The sequence below is a fragment of the Plecotus auritus genome, assembly GCF_963455305.1.
Source record: "Plecotus auritus genome assembly, chromosome: 2".
Lineage (NCBI taxonomy): Eukaryota > Metazoa > Chordata > Mammalia > Chiroptera > Vespertilionidae > Plecotus > Plecotus auritus.
In genome coordinates, this window is record NC_137771.1 from 2,843,952 (window position 1) to 2,868,063 (window position 24,112).

Here is a 24,112-nt window from a genome sequence, read left to right on the forward strand (position 1 = left end):
ACAGGAAGCCAAGGCCCAGGCCCCGCCACAGCTGCCCCTCTGCATGAGGTGGGGGCCCTAGACACAGGGTGTGAGCTCTCCCCCGGGGGATGCCTGGCGTGAGCGGTCTGAACTGCGGGCCGTGGCATTCCCCTACGGCGTGGGCGAGGCCCTGTGACCCCCCTGCGCTGTCCCCGCTCACATCCACCACGGGCGTGTCCGGCGGCCTCTCCTGCTTGTCGTCCTTCAGCTTCTTGCCCTTCTTGACCAGCCTCTTGGGCAGCCGGGCGTCTTCCCCCAGCATCAGCTCCCTGGGAGGAGGGCGGGGGCAGGTGAGCGAAGCTCGGGGGGCAAGGAGCGGGAGCCCGGGGCGGCGGGGGGGGGGGGGGGGGCGGCCCACCTGTGGCCCCAGTAGGCTTGCTTCAAGCTGTCGTAGCAGGGGATGTCGATGTCATCGATCTCCCAGGTGCACTGGTCGTAGGACAGGTCCTTCCACTTGATCAGGTAGTGCACGTCCCCCTTCTTGTCGAAGCTGCAACACAGTGGCCAGACGGTGGAGGGCGGGGCACCCAGGACACCCCCTTCCCCAGCTACAAGGCCAGTGGGAGGGGAGAGGGGCAGAGAGGCCGCCACAGCAGAGGAGCAAAGAGCCAGCGTCCTTTCCTTCGTCTGGTGCAGCTGGGAGTCGCAACGTCGTGGGGTGTGGACACAAACCTGAGGCTCCGCGTGCGACCCTCCCCCCAATGACCAGAGACAACGTTCCCCCCACTGACCAGAGACAACGTTCCCCCCACTGACCAGAGACGGCTCTTTCCCCCACTGACCAGAGACGGCTCTTTGCCCCACTGACCAGAGACGGCTCTTTCCCCCACTGACCAGAGACGACCTTCCCCCCACTGACCAGAGACGACCTTCCCCCACTGACCAGAGACGACCTTCCCCCCACTGACCAGAGACGACCTTCCCCCCACTGACCAGAGACGACCTTCCCCCCGCTGACCAGAGTCGACCTTCCCTCCACTGACCAGAGACGACCTTCCCCCCACTGACCCTAGAGACGACCTTCCGCCCACTGACCAGAGACAACGTTCCCCCCACTGACCAGAGACGACCTTCCCCCCGCTGACCAGAGACGACCTTCCCCCCGCTGACCAGAGACGACCTTCCCCCCGCTGACCAGAGACGACCTTCCCCACTGACCCTAGAGACAACCTTTCCCCCGCTGACCAGAGACGACCTTCCCCCCGCTGACCCTAGAGACGACCTTCCCCCCACTGACCAGAGACAACCTTCCCCCCGCTGACTAGAGACGACCTTCCCCCCGCTGACCAGAGACGACCTTCCCCCCGCTGACCAGAGACGACCTTCCCCACTGACCCTAGAGACGACCTTCCCCACTGACCCTAGAGACAACCTTTCCCCCGCTGACCAGAGACGACCTTCCCCCCACTGACCAGAGACGACCTTCCCCCACTGACCAGAGACGACCTTCCCCACTGACCAGAGACGACCTTCCCCCACTGACTAGAGACGACCTTCCCCCCGCTGACCAGAGTCGACCTTCCCCCCGCTGACCAGAGACGACCTTCCCCCCACTGACCAGAGACGACCTTCCCCCCACTGACCCTAGAGACGACCTTCTGCCCACTGACCAGAGACAAAGTTCCCCCCACTGACCAGAGACGACCTTCCCCCCGCTGACCAGAGACGACCTTCCCCCCGCTGACCAGAGACGACCTTCCCCCCACTGACCAGAGACAACGTTCCCCCCACTGACCAGAGACGACCTTCCCCCCGCTGACCAGAGACGACCTTCCCCCCGCTGACCAGAGACGACCTTCCCCCCGCTGACCAGAGACAACGTTCCCCCCACTGACCAGAGACGGCTCTTTCCCCCACTGACCAGAGACGACCTTCCCCCCACTGACCAGAGACGACCTTCCCCCCACTGACCAGAGACAACGTTCCCCCCACTGACCAGAGACGACCTTCCCCCCGCTGACCAGAGACAACGTTCCCCCCACTGACCAGAGACGACCTTCCCCCCACTGACCAGAGACAACGTTCCCCCCACTGACCAGAGACGACCTTCCCCCCACTGACCAGAGAGACCTTCCCCCCGCTGACCAGAGACGACCTTCCCCCCACTGACCAGAGACAACGTTCCCCCCACTGACCAGAGAGACCTTCCCCCCGCTGACCAGAGACGACCTTCCCCCGCTGACCAGAGACAACGTTCCCCCCACTGACCAGAGACGACCTTCCCCCCACTGACCAGAGACAACGTTCCCCCCACTGACCAGAGACGACCTTCCCCCCACTGACCAGAGACGACCTTCCCCCCGCTGACCAGAGACGACCTTCCCCCCGCTGACCAGAGACGACCTTCCCCCCACTGACCAGAGACGACCTTCCCCCCGCTGACCAGAGACGACCTTCCCCCCGCTGACCAGAGACGACCTTCCCCCCACTGACCAGAGACGACCTTCCCCCCACTGACCAGAGACAACGTTCCCCCCACTGACCAGAGACGACCTTCCCCCCGCTGACCAGAGACGACCTTCCCCCCACTGACCAGAGACAACGTTCCCCCCACTGACCAGAGACGACCTTCCCCCACTGACCAGAGACGACCTTCCCCCCACTGACCAGAGACGACCTTCCCCCCACTGACCAGAGACGACCTTCCCCCACTGACCAGAGACGACCTTCCCCCACTGACCAGAGACGACCTTCCCCCCACTGACCAGAGACGACCTTCCCCCCACTGACCAGAGACGACCTTCCCCCCACTGACCAGAGACGACCTTCCCCCCACTGACCAGAGACGACCTTCCCCCACTGACCAGAGACGACCTTCCCCCCACTGACCAGAGACGACCTTCCCCCCACTGACCAGAGACGACCTTCCCCCACTGACCAGAGACGACCTTCCCCCCACTGACCCTAGAGACGACCTTTCCCCCACTGACCAGAGACGACCTTCCCCCCACTGACCAGAGACGACCTTCCCCCACTGACCAGAGACGACCTTCCCCCCACTGACCCTAGAGACGACCTTTCCCCCACTGACCAGAGACGACCTTCCCCCACTGACCAGAGACGACCTTCCCCCCACTGACCAGCGGCGGCTCTTCCCCCCACTGACCAGAGACGACCTTCCCCCCACTGACCAGAGACGACCTTCCCCCCACTGACCAGCGGCGGCTCTTCCCCCCACTGACCAGAGACGACCTTCCCCCCACTGACCAGAGACGACCTTCCCCCCACTGACCAGAGACGACCTTCCCCCACTGACCAGCGGCGGCTCTTTTCTAACCGGAAGTGGACGACCTGGAGCGGTGCCCACAGGAGCGACTCCTACAGGTGCAGCGCCCTGTTCCGGAGGCCCCGGGACACAGGGGCCTGAGGACCAAGCCGGCCGCTGGGAGCGCCCCCACCCGCACTTCGCTGGGCGCCGTGTGGCGGCGGCTCCTCAGTGTCACGTTGCCCTGTGTGTGTGTGACTCTGGAACTGTTCTCCCACCGCCGTGTGACGTGCGCCCACGTGCACGTGACAACCCCTCCGCTGGCCGGTCAGACCCCCGACGGCGGGGCCTCGCCTCTTCCTCCCGCCCGCCTCCCCTGCACACATCCGCCCCCTGCTCAGTCTCCAGAGCGGAGGGGCGGCATGGCCCGCCTGGGCGCCCACCTGCGCGGGGCCGCACCCCGCGCGCACACACCTGTGGTTCAGGATGCGGTGGACCATCATCCACTCGGGCTTGATGCCGTAGCGGTAGAAGCGCTCCTCCATCTTGGCGTGGAGCGGGTCCTTGCTTTTCCTCTTCTCGCTCTTGCCATCCTCATCGCCAGAGCCGTAGTCGAAGGGCGGGGGCTCGTCCATGTCGTTCTTTCTTTGGTAGTTGCGGTACATCACCGTGTGGTACAGCTCCAGCTGCTCCCCGACGGGCAGAGGTTACCAGGGAGATGGGCTGTGGCCCCCGTGGCCCCCTGACCCAGCCCCCCAGCCCTCAGCCAGGGTCGCAGGCAGGACAAGCCTCCCCTTCACCCCCCGCGCCCCAGCACGGGAAGCGGAGCCTTCGCCCCTGGCCCCGGGGCTCACCTGCAGCTCCTTCACCCAGGAGCAGTGCCAGTAGGAGAGCCCCGCCCACTTGACGAAGAACTCCCGCTCCGGGATGCCCTCCAGAGGCTTGGGTGGGGGGACGCTGGGCTCCATGTCGGGCCCTGGCAGCCCCCTCATGAAGGGCGTGGGGGGCTCGGTCCATCTCCAGTGCAGGATCCGCTGAACTTTGCCCTTCAGGGGCGGACACTGCGGAGAGAGGAAGGCCGCCCAGGTCAGGGCCTAGCTGCAGGGCCCCGCCCGGAGGATCCTGTGACAGCAGGCAGGGGAGCTGCACTGCTCCCCGAGTCAGAAAGCACCCCCATGACCCCACAGCACGGACCTGCCCTCAGGAGCCCACGTGTGCTGTGCGCAGATGGGCATGTGGGTCTGCATGCATCCCACACACAGACAGGAGCCCAGGTGCACACGGGAGGGCTGGCCACAGCACCGCCCAGGACCCAGGGGTGGCCCGGGGGACAGCTCAGAGCAAGGGGGCATTTGGTGACGGGGGGACAACGGTGGGGGGTGTACACAGAAACGGAGGCGCCAGCCCCAGGGGCCTCCTACCCTCTCACCACCCCAGCTCTGGGACAGAGCCAGGCCCTGCGCGTGGGTCTGAGTGGGCAGTTCTGTGGCTGCGTGGCCTTAGGCAAGTCACTTTACCTGCCTGCGCCCTGTTTGCTCATCTAGAAATGGGGATAAGCCCGGCGGGCGGCTCACTGGGTGGAAGAAAAGGCCCAGTACTTGGAGACACAGTGAGCCTTAAAGGGATGCCCAGTGCACTGGCCGCGGGGGGAGGGTGGGATTGTCACCACCACGTCTCTTTTGCTGCTTTCAGACTCCAGTGAGAAAACTGCAGCTGAGTCTTAAGGGGACTGAGCCGCAGACCGGCTCGGGGCGAAGCGGTGGGCAGGCTCCGGGCGCTGGGGATCTGCGGTGGGCGGGGGCTCGGCCTTAAGCTAGAGGCCTTGGGGGCGGGGCGAGAAGGACGTGGCCTTGGTGGGTGGGGCTTGGAACGCCGTGGGTGTGGCCTTGGCAGGTGGAGTGGTACTGCTGGGGGCGTGGCTTGGCCTGGTGTGGGGCGTGGCTTTGTGGGGGCGTGGCCTGCGCCGGCCTCTAAGCGCAGGGTCTGGCGAGCGAAGGAAAGTCCGGGCGCGGTGGGCGGGGCCTGGCCGGCGGGGCGGGGCGTTCGCGCGGGGCGGGGCGGGGCGGGGCGGGCGTTAACACTCACAGTACAGCGCGGGCAGAGCCATTCACCGTTTGGGATCTCGGGCAGCGGCGGGTTGAGGCAGTGCAGGTGGTAGGAGGAGGGGCAGGCGTCGCAGCAGAGCAGCTCGCCGCCGTCCTTGCACACGCGGCAGAATTCCATGTGGTCGTCCTCCTCCTCGCCGCCCTCCTCCTCCTCCTCGTCGTCCTTCGGCTCCCACTGGATCCCCTCCTTCTCCTGAAGGGACAAGGACAGGTGGAGGCGCCCTGGGCCCAGATACCCTCCACCTGCGTGGGGACCCCCCCCTCCCACTCGGCACCCCCCACGTTCTGTCCCCAGATGACCAGCGCGGCGGTCCGGGAGCCAGGCACGGACCGCACCCGCGGGGTCGCTTACACAGTGCGGACAGCTCCACTTGCCCTCGGGGGCCTTCTCCAGCTCCGGGTCCAGGCAGACCAGGTGGTAGGCCCGCGGGCAGGTGTCGCACAGGATGATCTCCCCGCCCTGCTGGCACACCTCGCAGTAGTCCTGGTGGTCCGTCTCGTAGCCGTCACCGTCGTCGACTGGGAAGGGGCAGAGGTGGCCATGCGGGCTGCGTCCCCCTGCCCAAGGCCCGACCAGTCTCCACCTGAGGCCGCCCTGGCGCACGGGTACTTAATAGATGTTGGATGAATGGATGGTGGGTGGACAGACAGGGTGAATGAATGTTGGGGGTGATGGTTGAGGAAATAAAGGGGTAAAGAGATGGAGAGAAGATGGATAGAAGGAAAGGAAGGAAGGGTGGGAGGTGGGAGGGAGGGAGGGAGGGAAGGAGGAAGGGAAAGAGGGAGGGATGACAGGTAGGACAGGCAGGGGGAGGGGGGAGGGGACAGGTGGGTAGAGGAGTGGATGACTGAATGGGTGGGTGATGGATGATGGATGGGCACTTCTCCGGTGCCCTCTCTGCTAGTGCAAATGCCCTGGCCCTCCTCCCACCACCCGCCTGCCTCACTGGGACAGGGCCCCTCTCCGACCGTGGGCCCCAGGGTGGCTGAGGGAGCACAGGGGACTGCCTAGCTGAGGCCAGAGGAGGCTGGGCATGAGGACACCTCCCCTGCTTCCCCGAGGGACCTCTGCACCCCACACCCACAGGGCGGCCTGGGAACCCTGCCGACGGAAGAGCCTACTCCTCCTCTTCTTGCGCCTCCTCTTGCTCTTCTTGCCCAGCGCCGCGGAGCACTCGGAGCGCACCGAGGAGCTGTGGATGCTGGCGCTGTCCAAGTCCGACTCCTCCCGTTCATCCTCCTCGCTCTGCGGGGCGGGAGGACCCGTGAGCCCAGACGCTGCCCTGGGGGCTCGTCCGAGGGCTTCCCTGACCTGGGCAGGGGGCCTGGGGCCGGGCACTGTGGCGGCTCTGGGGGCACAGGGCTCTCTGTGGTTCATCCAGTCTCCGCCTCCAGCTGGAAACCCCGCGGCCCCGCCTAATGCCCCACCCCCTCCCGAAGCCGTGCTCTGAGCGCTCAGAGAAGCCCGTACGCCCCACCTCAGTGCCTCCCCAGGCCATGCCCTCCACCTTGCCAACTCCTACAGGTCCCTCAAGGACACCTCCCCCAGATCTCCCCTTAACGGAACCTGTTGCACTGCCTGCGTGCCAGGTCTGGCCTGCGCCATCTGTGGCTGGCTGTGTCCCAGTGTGATGCCCAAACCCCTTCCAGACGGAGCCTCTGGAGCAGGGCCACGCGGCTAAGCAGAGACCGCACGTCAGCGCGTGCGCAACCCGTATCTGCTGCGCCGAGCGGCCCCCCCCCCCCCAGCTCCACGGGGCCACATCCGCCACCCACTCCCCCTCCGGAGCAAAGCCCTGTCTGTTGCCTCTACCCAGGGACCGAGAAATGGCTTCCATGTCTGCGCCTCTGCGGGGCTGGGGCGAGGCGAGGGAAACAAGTGCCCGGTGCAGGAGGGGGCGAAGGGAGGGCCAGGGCGTCCCTACAGAGAAGAGACAAAGTGCTCCCGGTGGGTTCCCTTGGGGTCAGTCTGACCTGGTGCAGGGCTGGCCCTGGAAGGACACGGAGCCCAGCCTGGCCCCGCCTCCATGCCACCTTCCCGGGGCCCAGCCCCGCAGACCTGGGCACCAGGCCCCATCAGGACTCTCTGGGGCCAGCTGACCCTCCCACCGGCTGCCCAGATGGGGTGGCAGCTGAGGGCAGCGAGCGCCAGGACTGAGCCCCAGTTCAGCAGGTGGGCCCCACGCCCAGTCCAAGCTGCAGGCCGCCCCTCACCAGTCAGGTTGGGAACCTGAGGCCCAGCAGGCCTGTGGGTAGAAGGGGAGAGTGGGAAAGAGGAGGCCCTGGCCCCAGGCCACTTCAGGAGAATGAACCCCAGCCCAGCCCTGCTTTCCACAGCACCCCAACCTTGGCACACTCACGCAAACGCATCTCGGGGCTGCTCACATACACACACCCACAGACACTCCTGAGTAACGTGGGCTTGCTGTCTCACACCCACACGGACACCTTCCAGTCCACCGTGTCTCTCACACACCGTCACACACACATGCTTGCTCACTCTCTCTGAGTCACACACACGTGCAAACACACACACGCTCACTCACTCTCACATGCTCACACACACGCTCACACACTAATGCTCACTCACATGCTCACTCACTCATGCTCACTCTCACATGCTCACACACATGCTCACACACTCATGCTCACTCACACGCTCACATACTCATGCTCACACACATGCTCGCTCACACACTCATGCTCACACTCTCACACACTCATGCTCACACACTCTCACATACGGTCACACACTCATGCTCACACACACGCTCACATACGGTCACACACTCATGCTCACTCACACACATGCTCACACTTATGCTCACTCACACACTCATGCTCACTCACACGCTCACACGCTCATGCTCACTCACACGCTCATGCTCACTCACACGCTCACACACTCATGCTCACACGCTCATGCTCACTCACACATTCATGCTCACTCACACGCTCACACACTCATGCTCACTCACGCTCATGCTCACTCACACGCTCATGCTCACTCATGCTCACTCACACGCTCATGCTCACTCACATGCTCACACTCATGCTCACACGCTCACACGCTCATGCTCACTCACACGTTCATGCTCACTCACACGCTCATGCTCACTCACACGCTCACACGCTCATGCTCACTCACACGCTCACACGCTCATGCTCGCTCACATGCTCACACACTCATGCTCGCTCACACGCTCACACGCTCATGCTCACACGCTCACACGCTCATGCTCGCTCACACGCTCACACGCTCATGCTCACACGCTCACATGCTCATGCTCGCTCACACGCTCACACGCTCATGCTCACTCACACGCTCACACGCTCATGCTCACTCACACGCTCACACACTCATGCTCACTCACACGCTCATGCTCACTCATGCTCACTCACACGCTCATGCTCACTCACATGCTCACACTCATGCTCACACGCTCACACGCTCATGCTCACTCACACGTTCATGCTCACTCACACGCTCATGCTCACTCACACGCTCATACGCTCATGCTCACTCACACGCTCACACGCTCATGCTCACTCACACGCTCACACGCTCATGCTCACTCACACGCTCACACGCTCATGCTCACGCACACGCTCACACGCTCATGCTCACGCACACGCTCACATGCTCATGCTCGCTCACACACATGCTCGCTCACACGCTCACACGCTCATGCTCACACGCTCACATGCTCATGCTCGCTCACACGCTCACACGCTCATGCTCACACGCTCACATGCTCATGCTCGCTCACACGCTCATGCTCACTCACACGCTCACACACTCATGCTCACTCACATGCTCACACACTCATGCTCACTCACACTCACACGCTCATGCTCGCTCACATGCTCATGCTCACTCACACACATGCTCACTCACACACTCATGCTCACTCACACACTCCCACGCTCACACACGCCCACGCTCACCGAGGAGCCCTTCTTCCTCTTGCCGCCCATCCCTCCGAGGCGGAACTTGAGCCCCGCCGCCTTCTTCCCCTTGCCCTTCTTCTTGGCGTCCTTGGAGCCTTTGATCTTCTTCCGCACGCCGGGCCCTGGGGAGTCACGAGGAGGAAGCACGCGGTTCACTCAGCCGCACGGCAGCGCGACGAGGAGCGGGTCCTGTTTGTTGTGGCCTTTCCCGTGAGCGGCCTGGGGCTCAGAGAGGTCACGCCCTGCCTCAGCTGCACAGCATGGCGGGGGGGGGGGGACGCCAGAGAATAACCCGGCCCAGCTCTGGCCCGGGCCCCGGGATGCCCCTCTTCTCGGACAGCAGACACCCCGCCATCTCGGGAATAGCCCTGTCCTGTCCCTTCCCCCGGAAAGGAGCTGTCCCCAGTGGAGCCACGGCCAGCAGGACCCCGAGGCCCCTCCCCTCTGGACCACACCTGGGCCCTGGAGCAGGTTCTGGGGCAGGAAGCGGCCAGCTTCAGTTACCCCCACGCCTGGGCAATGCGGGCACCTCAAGACCACCCTGACCTCTGCCCTTCCCCCAAATGCTGGCTCCTGGGGGCCAGCAGGGTGGAGGCGGCTTTGTGGAGTTGGCCACAGAACAAGCAGCCACCTGGGGGGTAAGGCCCCGAGCACCCTCCCCCGGGGCTGACCAGGGGAGATGGGGCCTGGGCGCAGTGACCTCCAGCCGCATCGCATGCAGGGAGATGGGGCTGGGGGGCCAGAAGCACCCTCAGCACCGCCATGGAAAACCTATTTCAATCTCTCAGGCTCTGAATTCGCAGCCCAGGGAATCAATAGCTCAGCGCTGCAGCCCGAGAGGAAATGAGAAAGCAGGGCGTGTGCAGGCCAGAGGCCAGCGAGGGGGCAAGCAGGAGCCGGCTCAAACCCATGTCACTCTGCCCACTGGGCCCTGCAGGGACCTGGCCCAGGGGCACATCGTCCCAGAAGGCGAAGCTCCTTGGGGCTGAAACAAGGAGTCCCCGAACCCCCTGAGTGCCCCCTCAGAGCCCAGTCAGGGCATCGGAAGGCTGAGCTGCCGTGGCCCCACCACTGGGAGCCCTGAGATCAGCGTGCCCACCTGCCACAGGCCAGACACCCCCACCCAGGGAGGTCCCCGGGAAGTCAAGTCTCAGAGCCTCCCTGGTATCCCACCGGACACCCCACTGAGGCCAACTTGTATCTGGACCTCCTTCCAGGGCTCCCCAGAAGCCGGCCCTGACCACACCAGTGCTTGGGCAAGAGGGGTCACGGGCTCCCCTTGGGCCCCTCCTCCCTGGAAATGGCACAGCCTCACGCGTGAGACCCCCTGACTGTCAGCAGCCTGGGCCTCCCCGGCCCTTCCTCACGCCCAAGTCGGAGGGGCCAGGGCAAGACTCCCCAAGCTCTGAGTACCCCCCGCCCCCCGCTTCTCCCCAGCCCCTAAGGAGTTCCAGTGCCCCTGCAATACAGCCCAGAAGGGCCTTGTGGGTCAAGGTCAACCAAGGCACCGGGTCCTTGACAGAGACCGGCCTGGAAGGGCTCCTGCCAGCAGGCTGGGTGCCCACCCCCACCCGCAGCCTTACCCTTGCCCTCTTTGGTCTTGGCCTTGCGGATGGGCACAGGCTGGGGCGCCTGCTGGGGGCTGACAGCCAGCGGAGGGGCGATGGTGACGGTCTCCACGGCTGCAGCCACTGCCGCCGCGGCCGCCGCCGCCGAGCTGCCCTTGAAGGGGTTGTTGGCGCTGAACTCCCGCCACTTGGCGCCCAGGACGGTCATCATTTTGGACATGGGGATCTTTGGGTTCTTCTTGGCAATGAGAGGCCTATGGGGCGGGGGAGGTGGGCAGGAAGGTAAGGGCAGGGCCATGGAAGGGGTGACCCCCACGTGACCCGGCAGGGCCCCCATCTCCCACACCTGGGACAGGCAGCGCCAGCCCCAGGCTCCGGGTTGGGAAACGGGGCAGAAACGGGGGCAGGAAGAAGACAAAGCTTGATACAGCAGTGCCCCCCAAAATGCTCAAGTCCCTGTTTGTGCGGTTGGCAATCCCCTAGTTCGCTGGGTTTCTAGAACCTGCGAGGCCTGAGGCTGGAGAGGGGCCTGTACCAAGTGCTGCCTCCGGAGCAGAGCGGGGCAGGAGGGCACAGGCCGCGGGACTGGCTGGGGCCACCACCCCGGGTGCAGGGCAAGCGAGGGCGGCAGGGCCATCTGCCAAAATGGAAGGGGCCCCGCCAGCCAGCTCGCCCAGCTCAGTGTCGGCCTGACAGCCGCCCCCCAGGAGCCAGGCTCCCCCCCCACCCCCCCGCCCCGCACCTGAGGAACTGGCTGAAGGCCTTGTAGTTGGTCAGCGTGTGGTAGTCGGCCTCCGAGAACAGATAGTCCACGTCGTCCAGGCCCCACTCGGCCATGAGCTGCCCCGAGGACTTGGGCTCCTGCGGACACGGGCCAGAGATGCACTCTGCGGCGGGTCCTTCTAACCCGCACCCCCATCCCAGGGCCTCGGGGCAGGCGGGCGGGGAGGGTGGTGCCTGCCCCCAACAGGAGCAGTTCTCAGTCAGCACCGGAAACACCCTACCACTTCCAGCCCCAAGCCCTTGATCGGGGACCGGCTCGGACAGCAGTTTATGAGGGGGCGCAGGGCAACGCGCCTGGGGGTTAACGTGGGGCTTGGGGTGAGACCACGGTGTGCCCAGGGCAGGAATAATGGGGCTCACTCTCTGGAGAAATCTATTCGGGGAGTCTGGGCCTGAAGAGGGGTGTTAGGAGGCAGAGGGCCCTGGGGAGGCAGCAGGCGTGTGGAGAAATGAGGCCACCCCGGGATGCCCCCCGTACAGTCATGCATGGACCCCACAAAAGGACAGGCTGCTGCCAGTTCCAGAACCAGCAAGGTGTGCCCCGGCCAGGACAGGGCAGGACAGCCCCAGAGGGCCCTCAGGTACCGCTCACTTTCCAGGTGGCCTGAGGCCCAGGGAGGGGTGTGGCTTCCCAAGGGGTCACGGGCTCATGAGACTGCCCCCAGGTGCCAAGTCACCAGGCCACCCTCTGCTGGCTGGGCTGGCTGAGGGGGCTGTGGGGGCTGTGGGGGGCGGGGCTGGCTGGGAGAGCTGGGCTGGGGGGGCTGGGCTGGCTGGGGGGGATGGGGAGGGCTGGGCTGGCTAGGAGGGCTGGCCTGGGGGGGCCAAGGGGGGCTGGGTTGGCTGTGGGGGCTGGGCTGGCTGGGCTGGCTGGGGGGGATTGGGCTGGCTGGGGGGCGCTGGGGTGGCTGGGCTGGCTGGGGTGGGCTGAGCTGGCTGGGGGGGTTGGGCTGGCTGGGGAGGACTGGGGGGGCTGGGCTGGCTGGGGGGCTGGGCTGGCTGGGGGCTGGGGGGCTGGGCTGGCTGGGAGGGCTGGGGGTATTGGGCTGGCTGGGGGCTGGGGGGCTGGGCTGGCTGGGGGGGCTGGGGGGTTGCTGGCTATGAGCTTAGACTCTGGAGCCAGTCAGTCACCGCTCTAATCCTGGCTCTGCCACACATTGGCAGTGAGAGGTGGACAGCTACCTCCCCGCTCTGTACCTCAGTTTCCCCGTCTGTGAAACAGGGATGACAGCACCCGCCTCACAGGAGGGAGCGAGTCAGCACAGGTGCATGGAACGGGGCCTGATTTCCAGCCTGTTCCAGGGAGCCCTGCCCCAGCCCCACCCACCAACCCACTCAGCCAATCAGCACGCTGGGGCTCCAGTGTGGCCACCTGTCACACAGGCCTGCTGTCCCTCCCGCTGGATGGGGCAGTGAGTGGCCAAGAAGCCCTGAGCTGTCACTGCGTTCATTCTCCTCCGTGCCCAGAGCTTCCAGGCCCCCTGTGCTCTGTGACACTTCCCAGTGGACCCCCTCCCACGCCCACCCTGACCCCCACCCCCACCCCCCTCAGCCCTTCCTGGAGCACACAGCCCGTGGTTCCCACCCGGACACAGAGCGAGCCGACGACACTGTTACGGGATAACCCGAGTCGCCCCCATAAGTTCCCTGTCCACAGTCGTCAGGCCCTCAGCTGTTATCTGTCATAGACGACTCCAGCAACACCTGCCCACGAGTGCCGTCCCCTGGGGGCCGGGACCCCGCCGGGCTTCCCCACGCCAGGCAATGACAGCCACCATTTCTGCCTCGCCCCACAGCCACTGCACTAATATTTACGGAGCACTTACCTCCAAGCCCAAACGGAGCCCGGGAGCCTGGTCCGGGGTGGTCCCAGGGGTTCTGGGTGACTTGAGGTCCTCTGGCCTTACCCTCAGCCCCGCCCCGCCCGAGGAGCCCCAGGGGGTGGCCTCGGAGGCTCCCACACTTCTCAGAGCTCTGCCCAGGGGGGCTCTAGGCCCCTCCTCCAGCTCCTGGACTGGCCCTGGGGCAGGACCCCAGACCGGGCTCCCTAACAAGTTCCCCTCTACTCTAAGCGGAGCTGTCCAGCCGCTTCTTGCTGGCAAAGACTCTATTTGCTGGTTTATTGTCCCAAATTGCTCCAAGCAAGAGGCTCCTGACTGAAACTTGAGCTCAAACCATCCCTTTCTCCAGAAAGAGCTACGCGCTCCCCATCGGGCAGGACCTCCGGAGGCTGAATGGCCTCCTCCCACACCTCACCCATCGTTACTTCAAACGTGTTAGACCCGCGGCTGCAGCATTCCTCACAGGCAGGTGTCCAACCTCCACACGCGTGCACACGCACACACAGACCCGTCAGCCAGGACCACCCCCCACCCCAGGCTCCCGGGCTCCCGGGCTCCAGGGCAGGGAGGCACAGAGGTGACAGCAGGACGCTCCGCCCTCCGAGCAGGCATGCCTGTGGGGGCCAGGGTCCCGGCCCGGCCTCAGGGGTTACCTTTAGGCATCCCTCGTCGGTGGCATCCTCATCGTCCCCCTTCCTTTTCCGTTTGGCCTTTTTCTCCTTCTTGTCCTTGAGCTTCTTCTTCTTCTTCTTGTTAGGGGAGTAGTCGCTCCCCTCACTCTCCGACTTCTCTTCCAGATCCTCCTCATTTTCCGACAGCTCATCATGGCTCCCCTGCCAGGCAAGGGCGACGGTGAGGCCACGGGGCCCAGAGGCGGCCTGGAGCCCTGGGCGCAGGCCCGCCCCGACAGCAGCCTCCTGGCAGTCAGCCCTGCCTTCTAGATCGCCCGGCATCTGCTGCTCGCCGCTCAGCCCGAAGCCCAGCCGGAGGGGCTGCCCAGGCCGGCAGTCAAGGGTCTCACCCTGGGTGGGGCGGTGGAGGAGCGCGCCGGGTCAGGGTTCCCCCCCCCCCCCCCCCGGGCCAGCTCTGCGCCTGGGCTGAGGCTCGGGCCCAGCTCCCGTCAGAACCAGGCGTCTGAGGACGTTGGGGTTTTAACGAGTCCTGTGTGACGGCGCTGGGACCAAGAACTCGAAGCAGAGGCGTGATGTGGGGGCAAAGAGCCAAGTGCACCGGGAAAGCCACGGAGCCGCTGGCTGCACCGAGTCCGGTCTGAGCACCCCCTCTCGGCTCTAGGTGCAGCCGTGGACCTGCGTGTGGGGAGTGCAGACGTGGAGCTGCGTGTGGGGAGTGCGGCCGTGGAACTGTGTGTGGGGAGTGCAGCCGTGGGACTGCGTGTGGGGAGTGCAGCCGTGGGACTGCGTGTGGGGAGTGCAGCCGTGGGACTGCGTGTGGGGAGTGCAGCCGTGGGACTGCGTGTGGGGAGTGCAGCCGTGGGACTGCGTGTGGGGAGTGCAGCCGTGGGACTGCGTGTGGGGAGTGCAGCCGTGGGACTGCGTGTGGGGAGTGCAGCCGTGGGACTGCGTGTGGGGAGTGCAGCCGTGGGACTGCGTGTGGGGAGTGCAGACCTGGAACTGTGTGTGGGGAGTGCAGACGTGGAGCTGCGTGTGGGGAGTGCAGACCTGGAACTGCGTGTGGGGAGTGCAGACGTGGAGCTGCGTGTGGGGAGTGCAGACGTGGAACTGTGTGTGGGGAGTGCAGACGTGGAGCTGCGTGTGGGGAGTGCAGACGTGGAACTGTGTGTGGGGAGTGCAGACGTGGAACTGTGTGTGGGGAGTGCAGACGTGGAACTGCGTGTGGGGAGTGCAGACCTGGAACTGCGTGTGGGGAGTGCAGACGTGGAGCTGCGTGTGGGGAGTGCAGACGTGGAACTGCGTGTGGGGAGTGCGGACGTGGAACTGCGTGTGGGGAGTGCAGACCTGGAACTGCGTGTGGGGAGTGCAGACGTGGAGCTGCGTGTGGGGAGTGCAGACGTGGAACTGCGTGTGGGGAGTGCAGACGTGGAACTGCGTGTGGGGAGTGCAGACGTGGAACTGCGTGTGGGGAGTGCAGACGTGGAACTGCGTGTGGGGAGTGCGGACGTGGAACTGTGTGTGGGGAGTGCAGACGTGGAACTGCGTGTGGGGAGTGCAGACGTGGAGCTGCGTGTGGGGAGTGCAGACGTGGAACTGCGTGTGGGGAGTGCAGACGTGGAACTGTGTGTGGGGAGTGCAGACGTGGAACTGCGTGTGGGGAGTGCAGACGTGGAGCTGCGTGTGGGGAGTGCAGACGTGGAACTGCGTGTGGGGAGTGCAGACGTGGAACTGCGTGTGGGGAGTGCAGACCTGGAACTGTGTGTGGGGAGTGCAGACGTGGAACTGTGTGGGGAGTGCGGCCGTGGAGCTGCGTGTGGGGAGTGCAGACGTGGAACTGTGTGTGGGGAGCGCGGCCGTGGAGCTGCGTGTGGGGAGTGAAGCCGGTGACTGACGTAGAGCACACGGCCCAGCTTTGCCTCCTGTGGCCCCAGAAGCTGCTGTGAGGAGCCCAGCTTCCCGCACCCACACCTGCACCCTGGCCGCTGCGTCCAATAGGAGACAAGGTCACTGAGGCAGCTCTTGAGCTTGGCTCGTTTGAGTTAGCTTCCCCTCTAACAGGCCTCAAATGGCCCGTTTATAGGGAGAGACGGTGCTCATTCTCAGGCTTCCCAGGGAGATGCGAGTGGACGGCAAAGCCCTCCGCCCCTCCCGCTCGGGGACCAGCTCGGACCTGTCACCCTCCTGAGGCTGTTTATTGTGGTCAAGGTGAGCAAAGGAGGCGTGGGAGAGACGGAGAAGGGCCAGACAGGACATGAGCTCCAAACACCGATGGGGAGAGAGGCCTAAGAGAAGGTGAGGAGGGAGGGGGACGAAGGGAGGGAGGGAGGAGGGAGGGGGAGGGAGAAGGGAGGAGGGGAGGGTGCCAAGGAGAGTGGGGTCTTCTGGGGAACCCTCGGAGGCCCCCGGCCCAGTCTCTGCCTGTTGAGACCACACTAAGCAGTTGAGAGTCTTCCCCCAGGAGGGGGTCTCCCTGAGGTTCGGCCCCCCACAAGCTCCCACACTTTCCGCTCCCCTGGGCGCTCAGCTCCGTCTCCCTGCTCCCCGCTCCCGCTCCCAAACCTTCGGTGCCACTCAGATCAGAGTCAGTGTGCTGGCTGGCGGCCTCCACACCTCTCCTGGGCCTGGTGCCTCCGGAATACTGACTGGCCATGCTGGACCCTGGGACAGCGCAGGTCCTGTGCTGGAGCCCGCCCGGGCAGGACAGCCGCCCAAGCCTGATGGCCACAATTGCCAGCTGGGCCTCAGTCCTTTGGGGAGGAGGGGGGCCAGACAGGGGCACCCATTTCTCCCTAGGGTGCAGAGCTCAGCCAGCTTAGAGAGGTCACCCTTGGAGAGACCTGAGAGACAGGCTCTACCCCAGCCCTCGCCCCAGCAAAGCTAAGGGTGGGAGAAGGATGCCACACAACACACTTCAGCACCATGGACAGCGGCTGTGGGTCCACAGAGGCTGGGGCTCAGGCTTGGCCCTCAGCTGCCCTGGGACAGACCCCACAATGCAGACCAGGGGTGAACCGGGAGGACCCCACAATGCAGACCAGGGGTGAAACGGGAGGACCCCGTGGTGGGCCCTGGGGCTCCCTGGGGAGGCCACACAACAGAGTGCCTCGGCGCGCTGACCCCTGCTAGCCTGCAGCCCCTGACCTCAGCTCCCTCATGGTGATGGGATGCCACCGGGTGGCAAGGGGAGCAAAGGACACCGTGGAAGAGAAGGCCTGAAACGCTCTGAAATGGGAGTGTCCCCACCACCACCCCAACTCTGCTCGGAAGCCAACAATGCAGCCAGGATGGCACACGGGAGGGCACGCCAGCCTCGGGCACTGGTCTCTGCAGATCAGGATGGCGCCTGCGGCCAGGCGACAACCACAGTACATGTGGCATGGTGCTGAGGGCCTGCTGTGGCCACCCTGAGGGGGCGTGGCCCTGAGCATCGGTGGGAAGCAGGCACTGCCATAGCCCAGCGCAGGAGAGGCAAGGAGTGGCCAGCACAGCTCCTGCAGAGCCCAGAGGGAGAGGGAGAGGGAGAGGGAGAGGAAGGGGGAGGGGAGAGGGAGAGGGAGAGGGAGAGGGAGAGGGAGAGGGAGAGGGAGAGGGAGAGGGAGAGGGAGAGGGAGAGGGAGAGGGACAGGGACAGGGACAGGGACAGGGAAAGGGAGGGGGAGAGGGAAGGGGAGGGGGAGGGGGAGGAAGGGAGGAAGGGAGGAAAAGAGTGATGGAGGGCGGAGGGAAGGAGGAAGGGAGGGAGGAAGGGAGGGAGGGAGGGAGGGAGGAAGGAAGGGTGGGAGGGAGAGAGGGAGGAAGGGAGGAAAAGAGTAATAGAGGGCAGAGGAAAGGAGGAAGGGAGGGAGGGAGGGAAGGGGAGGGAAGGAAGAAGGGCAGAAGGGATGGAGGGGGAGGACGGGAAGGGGGAGGGGCAGAAGGGATGGAGGGGGAGGACAGGAAGGGGGAGGGGCAGAAGGGATGGAGGGGGAGGATGGGAAGGGGGAGGGGCAGAAGGGATGGAGGGGGAGGATGGGAAGGGGGAGGGGCAGAAGGGATGGAGGGGGAGGACGGGAAGGGGGAGGGGCAGCAGGCCTGGCAGAAGGCCCCAAGCTGGGCACTGCCAGGAGGGCTGGCCCAGCGTCCGCTCCAGGGCTCCCGGGAGAGCAGGAGGGCAGACCTCCTGAGGGAATGAGCTGGAGCTTTGGCAGGACCTCCCATTTCAGGGAAGGGGAAGACAGCTCCCTCGGCATCACCCGCACCCCAGCCTGTGCCCTCGCCCTCTATGTGCCCTGCCTTCTCCGTCAACTAGCAAAGCTGCACCTCCCGGGCCACCCCCACCTGTTCCAGCCTCTCAGTCAAGCCACGCCCGGGCTGGGGGAGGGGGAGGGGCAGGAGAGGGCCTTGGACATCTCTGCACCCAGCTGTGGGGACCCTCTAGCGCTGAGCCTCCTTCCTCTTCCCAAACCCTGCCCTGGCAGAGAAGGGGCGAGGGAAGGGCAGTGGCCAGAGGGGAAGAAGGATGGAGAACCCGGATCGGTTCTGAATCTTAAAACTGACAGAGGGGGAGCTGCAGGTCAAGCCAAGGTCAGGGGAGAAGCAGCAGCACGGAGCGACAGCGCCCTGACCAACCTCAGCCTGAGCTACAGGCTCTCAAAGTCAGGGCGGCAGCAGGGGCTTTGACCTTGGGGCGACCCGCTGGGCTGTGGCAGCCTTGGGCGTGACTGTGGGGCGTGCGCTCGGTGAAGGACCTCAGTGGACTTGGAGTCCCCACAGAAGCCACTGCAAAGCTGCCTCAGCCGCTACGCCCAAGGCGTGGGTGCCAGCAGCTGGGGGCAGGCAGGAGGGGTCTCTGCCCTGAACCCCAGGCCCACAGCGGACAGGGCGTGCCCCAGAGCAGGCCCGGGGACCCCGAGTGAGCAGGCCCTTCCTCCCCCCAGCTCTTGCAGATGTTTCTGGATCCAGGCCTCCCGTCTCCCCGCCTCCCCTCCCTCCCTGCCCAGCGTTCAGCACACAGCACATCCTGAAAAACGAGGCATTTAAACCCAAAAGGAAGGACCCCGAGCGTTGGTCATTCTCAATTTGGGGTCCTTCCAGAGGGAGAGGGGAAAAGAATCAGATATGAGCCTTCCCATTCAGACTGTTATAAACAGTTATAATTTAGCACTGAATAATTGGTTGCCATGGCAACGCTGCAGTACAGGTGGAAATCATCTCTCCCTCCTGCGCTGGGTCTGACAAGGAGCTTCATCTACATGTGCTGGGGCTCTGGCCCCAGTCCGGTTCCTTTATGTAAATCAGAGCCCCGGCCTTGCTGCCCCCTCCTCCACCCCACCCCCCACTGGCCCCAGTCCGGTGCCTTCACGTAAATCAGGTAAATCAGAGTCCCCAACTTGCTGCCCGCCTCCTCCCCCCACCCCCTCCACTGGCCCCAGTCCGGTTCCTTTATGTAAATCAGAGTCCCGGACTTGCTGCCCGCCTCCTCTCCCCGCCACACACACACACACACACACACACACACACACACACACACACACACACACACATACACATACACACACATACACACACACACACACACATACACACAGAGGAAAACAAGACTGCCGCCCCCACCCCCCTCCTGCCTCCACCACCGCCCGCCTGTCGTGGGGCCACCTGGTTGGAGGTGGAGGGGAGCAAAGGTTGCAATTCCCTTCCCCACGCCCCGAGGACCCAGGTCTGGGGCAGGGGGGGGGAGGTGGGGGGGATCCTGTCCTCTGAACACAGCATGCTCCAGACCCCCTGCGAGGGGCCAGCTGGCCAAGCCAGGCGCTCCAGAATGCAGGGCAGGGGGCAGCATCAGCCAGGGGTCACTGTGGAGCCTGTCGGGCACTGCCCGGTCTTCTGCAGACCTCCAGCCCCCCCGGCTGCACCCCTTTTGACAACCTGAACTGCATCTCAGTAGAGAGAGGAAGGAGAGAGTGTGAGGAAGAGAGGAGAGGGAGAGTGGAGAGAATGGGAGAAAGAAGGAGAGGGGGAGAGAGGGAGAGAGAGAGAGAGAGGAGAAGAAAGGGACAGGGCGGGGGAGGGGAGGGATGGAAAGAAGCGAGAAGAGAGCGAGCGGGACAGGAGAGAGCAAGAGATGAATACGGAGAGGCCCAGCAGAGACGGACTGGAGACACAGACAGACAAAAACCAGAGCCAGAGAGACAGACCCGTGCTTATGTGGGTCCAGCAGAAGGGGGGAGGCCTGAGTAATGGGGCGCTGGACATGGGGAGGCAAGCACCAGCCCCCCCCCCCCACCTGCATCCCTCCACCCCAGCCGCCAGTCCACCATGTCCAGACACTGCCCACCTCCACCCTCCTCCTGGCCAGGCAGTGGGGAGGGTCCCGCTGTACCCTGGGCCCTGCCTGGGGCAGGGAGAAGAGGAAGGGGGTGCCCACAGGCCCGTGGCACCCCTCGTGGTCCCTTGTTTGCGTTTGGGAATTGGGGAGACCCAGCCTGAGACCGAGGACCTGCAGGGCCTCTGTGCTGACCCAGCCTCTGCCCAGGCCCATACAGCGGCCGCTGAGAGAGAACGCTCGGGAGGAGCTGGGAGGGCAGGGACCACACAGCACAATGGACGGACAGCTCCCCTCCCATTCCCGTGGGCGCCGCCTCTTCGGAGCATCCTCCCTGGCCCTCCAGGCGGCCTGCGGGGAAGTGGCGGTGTGTACCCCCGTTCCGCAAACAAGGAAGCGGAGCGTGGAGGCTCGGAGATGAGCTTGCCCGTCACACAGTGACACAGCTGAGATCCGGCCCGGGGCTGTCAGCGTGTCCAGCCCTGTCCCCTGGCCCGGGTCTCCCCAGGATGGCCCCTGAACATCCGCTCAGGGCAGGACACTTCCGGTGCGTCCCGGAAAGGTGTCTGTTCACACAGCTCAGCGCTGTGCTTACGGCTCAGTCAAGTCTCACAGCCCCCCTGCAGGCCCGGCCCAGTCTCCCCCTGCAGGCCCAGCCCAGTCTCCCCCTGCAGGCCCAGGGGTGCCGCCAAGGCCGCCACCGGAGCCCCAGCCCCACGCACCTCCTTCTTCTTCCGCTTCCCTTTGGACCTGCTCTCCTTGAGCTTCTTGGATTTCTTCTTCTTGGGAAGGCTCACGGGCTCCTCGGGGAAGAAGTCATCGAAGCCTTCAAGGCCACCGTCGTCGTCTTCTGGGGGAACAGGAGGGGGTTACCCCGCACTCCCCTCTGGGAGGCCCCACTGGGTCAGCAGCTCCTCCCCACAGCCACCGGCCTCCCCAGCCGCACCCTCACCCACCCCCCCGCCCGGACAGCCCTCGCCACCCCTCGTGGGCACAGACCCAGTGAGGAAGCCCAGCTGGTGGGCCAGCTCACCTCACCTGGGACCTCTCCTTCCGCACAGGACCCGGGAGCTGCCAACACGCACCCCGCCCCGCCCGCCCCGCCCCGCCCGCCCCTGCACGAGGGCGCTCAGGAAACACCCTGCCGAGCCCTGAGTGACTAGGAGAGGTCTCGTTGACATGGCTCTCCCGGGAGAACGCAGCCCCACCATCCCCAAGCCATCTCCCGGGGGCCAGGCGTCTCTGCCCTCGAGGCCCAGATGTGGCTGGGAGAAGGCTGGGGGGAGAGGGGCATCACCCAGGACCAGGGAGCTGAACAGCAAGTACCTGGGGTTTGGAGGAGGCTACTGGGGCCCCTAATGGGAAATCGAAGACCACACTGCCTCTCCCCCAACATGCATCCACACAGGGACACCCATCCACACAGGGACACACACCCACACAGGGACACCCCAAACACACCCACACAGGAACACCCCAACACACCCACACAGGAACACCCCAACACACCAACACAGGGACACACACCCACACAGGGACACACACCCACACAGGGACACACACCCACACAGGTACACCCATCCACACAGGTACACACACCCACACAGGGACACACACCCACACAGGGACACCCATCCACACAGGTACACACACCCACACAGGTACACACACCCACACAGGGACACACACCCACACAGGTACACCCATCCACACAGGTACACACACCCACACAGGGACACACACCCACACAGGTACACCCATCCACACAGGGACACCCATCCACACAGGGACACACACCCACACAGGGACACCCCCAACACACCCACACAGGTACACACACCCACACAGGGACACACACCCACACAGGTACACACACCCACACAGGTACACCCATCCACACAGGTACACACACCCACACAGGGACACACACCCACACAGGGACACCCATCCACACAGGGACACACACCCACACAGGGACACACACCCACACAGGGACACCCATCCACACAGGGACACACACCCACACAGGGACACACACCCACACAGGTACACACACCCACACAGGTACACCCATCCACACAGGTACACACACCCACACAGGGACACACACCCACACAGGGACACCCCCAACACACCCACACAGGTACACACACCCACACAGGTACACCCATCCACACAGGGACACACACCCACACAGGTACACCCATCCACACAGGTACACACACACCCACACAGGGACACACACCCACACAGGGACACCCATCCACACAGGGACACACACCCACACAGGGACACACACCCACACAGGGACACCCATCCACACAGGGACACACACCCACACAGGGACACACACCCACACAGGTACACACACCCACACAGGTACACCCATCCATACAGGGACACACACCCACACAGGGACACCCCCAACACACCCACACAGGTACACACACCCACACAGGTACACCCATCCACACAGGGACACACACCCACACAGGTACACCCATCCACACAGGTACACACACCCACACAGGGACACACACCCACACAGGGACACCCCCAACACACCCACACAGGTACACACACCCACACAGGTACACACACCCACACAGGGACACCCCATCACATCCACACAGGTACACACACCCACACAGGTATACCCTCATCATACCCACACAGGTACACACCCCTGTCACACCCACACAGGTATACACATGCACATGGGTACACACCTCTGTCACACCCACAGAGGTACACACACCCACAAAGGTACACACCCCTGTCACGCCCACACAGGTATACACACGCACATAGGTAGACACCCCCGTCACGCCCACACAGGGACACCCCATCACACCCACACAGGTACACACACCCACACAGGTATACCCTCATCACACCCACACAGGTACATCATCATCACACCCACACAGGTATACACACGCACATAGGTACACACCTGTCACACCCACAGAGGTACACACACCCCTGTCACGCCCACACAGGTACACACACGCACACAGGTACACACCCCTGTCACGCCCACATAGGTACACACACGCACATAAGTACACACCCCCGTCACGCCCACACAGGTACACACACGCACACAGGTACACACCCGTCACGCCCACACAGGTACACATGCGCACACAGGTACACACCCCTGTCACGCCCACACAGGTATACACACGCACACAGGTACACACCTCTGTCATGCCCAGGGTGGGGCCTTTCCCCTCCGCCTTGGGGACGGGGGGTGGCAGGGGCATCCCAGGCGGGATGGTACACACGCGCACACAGGTACACACCCGTCACGCCCACACAGGTACACATGCGCACACAGGTACACACCCCTGTCATGCCCACACAGGTACACACGCGCACACAGGTACACACCCCTGTCACGCCCACACAGGTACACACGCGCACACAGGTACACACCCCTGTCACGCCCACACAGGTACACATGTGCACACAGGTACACACCCCTGTCACGCCCCACAGAGGTACACACACACACAGGTACACACCCCTGTCACACCCACACAGGTACACACACGCACACAGGTACACACCCCTGTCACGCCCACAGAGGCAGTGAGCCTGAGCTTCTGGGAACCAAACCTGGGTCACCGAGGGGAGAAGGAGGAGGGTCCCCTTGGGGGCAAACACAGCAAGAAGACACTGCAACACAAACCACCCAAA

At 64.5% G+C, this 24,112-nt stretch overlaps 1 protein-coding gene across 3 annotated transcripts in view; it reads right to left on the bottom strand.

Annotated features, from left to right (window-relative positions):
* Window positions 1–24,112, bottom strand: part of CHD5 (chromodomain helicase DNA binding protein 5) — a 59,247-nt gene that overhangs the window by 26,888 nt on the left and 8,247 nt on the right. Inside the window, exons 2-13 of one of the 3 annotated variants that reach the window (XM_080656709.1) lie at window positions 21,130–21,254; window positions 14,128–14,307; window positions 11,593–11,711; window positions 10,866–11,104; window positions 9,280–9,404; window positions 6,454–6,577; window positions 5,684–5,850; window positions 5,312–5,524; window positions 4,081–4,287; window positions 3,701–3,912; window positions 380–511; window positions 182–290 (exon numbers count right to left, since the gene is read on the bottom strand). In XM_080656709.1, coding sequence (XP_080512835.1) covers window positions 182–290; window positions 380–511; window positions 3,701–3,912; window positions 4,081–4,287; window positions 5,312–5,524; window positions 5,684–5,850; window positions 6,454–6,577; window positions 9,280–9,404; window positions 10,866–11,104; window positions 11,593–11,711; window positions 14,128–14,307; window positions 21,130–21,254 — 1,952 coding nt within the window. Of the gene's footprint in view, window positions 1–181; window positions 291–379; window positions 512–3,700; window positions 3,913–4,080; window positions 4,288–5,311; window positions 5,851–6,453; window positions 6,578–9,279; window positions 9,405–10,865; window positions 11,105–11,592; window positions 11,712–14,127; window positions 14,308–21,129; window positions 21,258–24,112 lie in introns of all 3 variants that reach the window. The other 2 variants (XM_080656708.1, XM_080656707.1) reach the window with 2 other exon arrangements.